The 6,621-nt window shown below is 34.9% G+C and overlaps 1 protein-coding gene across 1 annotated transcript; it reads right to left on the bottom strand.

Annotated features, from left to right (window-relative positions):
• Positions 1-442: 442 nt before the first annotated feature.
• LOC112729058 (coumaroyl-CoA:anthocyanidin 3-O-glucoside-6''-O-coumaroyltransferase 2) lies at positions 443-1,903 on the bottom strand. Its single transcript, XM_025779434.1, has one exon. It carries the CDS (start codon positions 1,901-1,903, stop codon positions 443-445), a length of 1,461 nt encoding a protein of 486 aa, XP_025635219.1.
• Between the last annotated feature and the right edge of the window lie 4,718 nt (positions 1,904-6,621).

Genomic DNA, 6,621 nt, shown 5'->3' with positions numbered 1-6,621 from the left:
TACAATGTGTACAATGGGCTATTGAGTTATAAATGAACATCTCCCATACTATCTAGAATAACCATCCGAGTACTAGCGATAATAAACACCTTCCCAAAAGCTTAAACTGAGGCTTGAATTCTTGACCTTTCAGATCTAGCGCTCTAATACCATGCATGATACCACTCATCCCAAAAGTTTCAGCTAATGGGAAAAAGTAACACCAATGATTATATCTCTAATACTCTCTAAACTTCCATTGTACACATTGTATAAATATTCCATTTGCTCCTCATACCTTCCCTTATTATAAATGTAAAACATTACATAGATATATATTGTAATGAAAACACACAAAATGACACACATATAGCCACATAGGAAATAGAATAAAGTGAAAGTGACAACAATGTATCCAACCAAATTTATTTTAAAATTTATATAGTCGTAAATGGAGGTCTTTTTAATCTTGAAGATCTGCAGTATTTGTAAGGAGCTCGTTTAAAATGATATTGAACTTGTCAATACGATCAGTTTCCAGTGCAACTCCAACTTCAACTCCATCATCTATGTCCCTGCAAGGAGAGAGAGAGAATATTCCTGGATAATTTGCATGAAGTAATTCATTCAGTTTGGGTTTTCCCCACCCAAAGTCGGTCTCATATGAACCAAACTTTGATGAACCTGTAACAGCCAACACACGTTGAGTCATTGCTGCATTATTTTTCATCATAGCTAATGACATCAATCCTTCAACACCTTCGTAGGGTTCAGATTGAACATCTCTAATTTTACTTCCAATAGCAATAGCTGCCTCAAAAATACCATTTTGTCCCACTAGCTTGCTCTTCTGAATTGCTACTAAAGCACCAGCCAAACAATTCCCGAAGTATGTTAAGGGTATTTTTAATTCACTAAGGTAACGACAATCTGCAAAGAACAAAAAGTATACCTCTTCATCTTCATTGGGAAATTCTTCAACACCAACATGGGTCAATCCTAACATAACATTAGAAACCCAAATCAAAGAGCATGTCACCACAAACGTTGACACGTGTAATGATGTCCCTTCACCAAGGCTTTGGCACTTCATAGACACTAATTTCTTCAAATTCTCAATATGCTCAGGCCTCAACACAGTAGTTTGTCTCACCATGTCATTCGTAGCATTATATGGAATAACAGAGTCCATCCAAGCTATGCTATTTAAGGACATATTCCACATTTCTTCTAAGAAATTAGGCTTAAGCTTATTTGGATCTTCAATTTTGTCCCTAGCAAGGATCGGGAAAGAAAGTAAGCTCTCGTCGAAAGAAGACGTAACCCTTTTTGACATACAAAGTGAAGACCAAAACTTGAGAAAGTTATGAAAGGCTCTTCCATCACCAACCATATGGCTAAAAGTCACGCATATAGTGAAACCAGAATTTGGAAGGACAGTGACTTGGATAGCCACAGGAGAGATCAACAGGGTACCATCTTGTAAGGCACGTGGTGAGGGCAAAGTAGGAACAAAAGGATCCAAGATCGTGGCATCTTTTGGTGCATGAGATATGAGGTTGTTGAAATTTGTTGTGGACTCAGCAACAATAAAGGAAAGAGTGTCACCTTCAGAGTAAAGGATGTGAGGGCTTTGTGGCTTTGGAGGGAAAATTATGTTGGAAGAGAAAGGAAAAAAGTGTTTGAGTGTAAGAGAAAGGGAGTGTTTGAGATTTGGAAGCACTTTTTCGACGAACTGTGTTTTGGGGTAAGGAAAGTCATAGAAGAAAATGCGTTTACATGTTATAGGACAACATAGCCATGGAAGGTCAAAGAAAGAAAGTGGAATAGAGTTTGGAGAAGGAACTGACCCTGGTGGAGGACCAACTTGGCACTTCTCAATCAAATTCACTGTTTGATCATGTTCATTCACTTTGTTAGCCATGATATTATGGAAAGTCGATTCAAAAGGAGCTCAAGCACAAATGACATGCATGAATAATGTGTAAACAATATGAAAATAGCGTGCTAGAGACACTCTATATATAGTGTTGTTAGAATAGGCAAAACCCGTTGAGATGACCCATTTAGATCTACCAAAATAAATCGGGTCGTGAAATTATAACACAGTTAACTTGTAAGTTAAATGAAGTCATTAAATATATATTTTTCTTTTTGAGTTTTGATTTTGCGTTTTTTCAAAAATCCTAAGTTTTAAAATTTAATATATATATATATATATATATATATATATATATATATATATATATATATATATATATATAACTAAATGAACTATCAATTCAATTTTTTTTTTGTCTAATTTCCAATTTTAATTTAGTTGTTTTAGCCATGAGTCATTATCTAATTAATTTTCAATATAAAAAATTTAGAATGATAAAAATACTTTGACCTCAAAAAAAAATTCTACGTTAAAATCTAAAGTTAAAGGAACAAAAATAAGGACCCTAATAGCGTAACGTCCGCATTAATGAAGTTTTATACAACGCAATGAAGTTTTTAAGTTTATCAATTTGATTTTTCTTTTTTTAACTCTTTTATTATGATTTTTTTATCGGTTCTGCTAGGAATCAATTAGGGTTTAGCCAACTTCTACCAATTTTTTAATGAATTAGATTTCGAAATCCATCTTAACAAAAGTAAGTTGATATATGTAGATGTTTTTTCTACTAAGCATTATGATATTTTTTTTATACTAAATAGATGTTTTTTAATGTATTTTTTAAGTTTTTTATATTACAGATGTGAATATTTTTAATTTTTTTAAAAATTATATATATTTTTTTAAAATTCTATAGCTGAATATTTCTGTTGTTAAGTATTGAAATATTTTTTTTTATATATTACATAGATATTTTTTTTATATATTTTTACAATTATTCAAAAACAGCTCGTGTTTTACACCACTCTTTCTTCCATATTAGCCTATGACTTTGATACCACCACAAAAATAGAATTCAAAACAATTCCTTAAAAAAAGAATTATATATACACAAACAAATTCAAAATTAAAAATTATGGTGGGTGGTATTTGGGTGATTAAAAGTGAGGACCCTCATTTTTTTTCATTCAAATCCTAACCTAATGTCATCAATTTTCATTTCATAAATTTACATGATGATTTGGTGTATACATACGTAAGATTGAATCTATTTCCTTGATAGAATAATCGCTTCAAGGAAATTAAAATCATCATCATAGTCAAAAATGGCATCAGAATATGATGATCAACTCAGTTGTTTATGTGAAATCTTTTCAAAATTCGACATGAACAACGACAGTAGCTTAACGATTCTAGAACTCGCCGCGCTCTTGCGTTCTCTAGGGATCAATCCCATGGGAAACCAGATCCACTTGTTGTGGACAAACATGGACGTTAACGGCAATGGCTACGTCGAATTGGAAGCAGCGGTGGAGCCGGTGCCGAGGTCGAGGACCATGTCGGACTTGACGTATTTGACAGCTTTGTCAGCGGCAAGCTTCTTGAGGTCATCTTGCGTGAGGGCAGGGCTGGAAAGGGCCTAACGGTGAGGAAGAGAATCTGTGTGTTGTTATTGGGGTTAGGGCTGCACATGGATCGGATAATATCCGCATATCCGCGGTAATTATCCGCATCCGATCTGAATTTTGCGGATATTATCTGATCCGCAGAGCCATCGGATCGGATCGGATCCGATCCGCATTAAGGTAGGATCGGATTGCGGATTTGACAGTGATATCCGCGGATCCGATCTGCAAATTCGCATATCCGTACATCACATATAAATAACATAGTTTAAGAAAATAAACCCTAATGTGATATGAATTTTAGTGTGTTGTTTTATAAATTTTATGATATCTTGATTTTTATTTTTTATGTTATACTTTGACTTAGAATAATTAAACTTAAATATTGTGTTATTATTTTTTTTGTTATTCAAGAGAACTTTTATTGATATTATTTTAGAATTAAATATGCTTAAACAGGTGAAAAATGAATTTTTTTTTTTGTAAAAACAGTCAAATGGAATTTGAAAACATTTTTTTTAATTATGCGGATATACCCGATATTCGATCCAATCCGATCCGCATACTTGCGGATCGGATCCGGCCTGAAAAATTGCGGATATCGTATCCGATCCGATCCGATGAGTGTAGTGCGAATTGGATAGAATTTTAGGCTATATCCGATCCGATCCGATCCGTGTGCAGCCCTAATTGGAGTATGTAGGTTAATATGGAAGAGAAGAAGAATGTTTTTATAATTTTTAATTAGATTTACTTAATCAGTTTCTAATTATTTAAATTTTAAATTTAAAAATTTAAAATTATTAATAATCATAATTAATTAAGTTGTTCAATTCTTAGCTTACACACCCAGTTCTATACTTTTCCTTTTTTTATTCGTGTTTATCTTAAATTTGTGTTGTATACTTGTATGTAAAACTTTCAACTCCTTTTGTATTTTAAATTGTGTTATTTCTCATTAATTTTGATATTTCGTTATATCTTCAATTTTTTATATTCCCTTATATCTTCAATTTTCTTTATTAAGTATTGTAAATTTCTTATATTTTTGCGTGCTTGACCAAAAAACTAAAGAAAGAAATTAAAATAATTTTCTTAAATTATTGCAGTTTTTAAGTAATAAAATTAACAATTTGCGACATAAGTCATCTCGTTTAATTCGTGGACCATCTATCTTCAAACGAGTTGAGTTGGATTGTTTAGCTGGTCAACGATTTTAAAATTAGTTGAATAGACTCATTTATTTTACTAGTTTAAATAAATCGAAGCGAGTTTAATGACAAAGGTCTAATAATAGTCCAATGAAACTACTTTAGTCATGTTGACTGGCGGATATTTGTATTAAAATTTAAAGCTAACAACGTTAAATATTAGGTTGATTATTGCCAACCCTCACTCATATAGCTAGAGGCAGGGACAGATCTAGGTTCATCCGAGGAGGCGCTTGTCCCACTAAAACTTTGGAAAAGAACTGATAATTATATATTGACGTATACATACATCGACAATAATTCTTTTTTCCACAATAAAATATACATTATTTTTTAATGTTCCATCATAAAAAAAATTATCTTATTAAACTTAGCAGACATTAATTATTATTCTGTTAAATATCTAGTAAAAAAACTGTTTATATCATGCAGATAAAGGTCAAGTCTAATGCAAAAAATTCATCTGTAAAAATAAATTTCACCATAAGTCCGATCTCTTTACAACATAGAGGACCAGCTCTACTTAGCAGAAAAAGAGAATGCTTATTTATCAGAAAAGATAGATCTATTCCAACAAAAGTGGTTATTTACTCTACTATAAATACACACTAGAGTTTTTAGGTATAACTCACGTTCTACACTACTAAAAATTTGCCTAAAACTCTTACTAACTTAAGTATCGGAGTCTCTTACAGGTACCACCTCCACCTCCTCACGAGAAACTCGGACAGGTGGCAAATCAACGTTTCAGGTAACTCTCGGAACATTGGCGCTGTTGCCAGGGACCTGGGGTTCACCCTCTGGCAAATGGCGGACCATAAGCTCAAAGATGACTATACGACATTTGAGTCTGAGCCAGAAGATCAGCCAGAAGACCAAGCCTTCTTGCTTCCGTCTCCACCACCCCATCATGGCCCCATGGGGAAGGGACTTCAGGAAACCCTCAAATAAGAAGGATCCAGTCCAAGGTCCACCATCCCGAGGCTGAGGATCAACCTCATGCGACCGAGATCCTGGATCTCGTCCATGGCCAAGGGGACCGGCTACAATATCTCGAACACGAGGTTGAACGACAACATAAAGTAGAACGAGAGTACGACAAGAAGTAAGGCGACGAAAAGAATTAGAAGACAAGTTACGAAAACTGGAAGCTGATGTACAAAGGAGGAATAATCAAGCGGAGCGTGAGGAAAGTCCCCTGGGAGGGCAAGATCCGTTTATAGAAGAGATCATGAAGGCTAAAGTCCCTAGGAACTTTAAATCGCCCGACATGAATCTCTATGACGGAACGTCCGACCCGAGCTACCAACTCAGTAACTTCAGAAGCAGAATGTACTTAGCCGACGCCTTTGACACTACTCGTTGCAAAGCCTTCCCAACCACTTTAACTAAGGCTGCAATGAAAATAGCCTGCCCCCCAGGTCGGTCAATAGCTTCGACAACCTCGCCAAGAAATTTTTGACCAGATTCTCCATCAAGAAAGATAAAATAAAGCATGCCCTGAACCTGCTAGGAGTAACGCAAGAGGTTGGAGAAACCCTTCGTGACTATATGGAAAGGTTCAACAAAGCTTGCTTGGAAATTTAGAATCTACTAACCGAAGCTATAATTATGATTCTGGTCAATGGCCTTAGAGAAGGCCCATTTTCTCAGTCAATATCCAAGAGGTACCTAACTTCTTTGAACGAAATTCAGCAAAGGGCAGAAAAATACATCAACATGGAGAAAAACTCCCGACTCAGGGAACCTCCTTCGCAATCTAATTTGCCCTACTACTAAACTCGGGACAAAGAAAGGGAGCCTAAGAAGAAAGATGAGAAAAATGTAGAAAAGCCTCGAAAGTATCATGATGGGGATTTTACCTCCACAAAACACCGGCAAGTGCACCGGGTCATATCAAGTAATAACCTCAGGCGAGTGAGGA

The sequence above is a fragment of the Arachis hypogaea genome, chromosome 12, assembly GCF_003086295.3.
Source record: "Arachis hypogaea cultivar Tifrunner chromosome 12, arahy.Tifrunner.gnm2.J5K5, whole genome shotgun sequence".
NCBI classification, from domain to species: Eukaryota; Viridiplantae; Streptophyta; class Magnoliopsida; order Fabales; family Fabaceae; genus Arachis; species Arachis hypogaea.
Note: the sequence above shows the minus strand (reverse complement) of the source record. Positions and strands in the feature narration are given on the sequence as shown.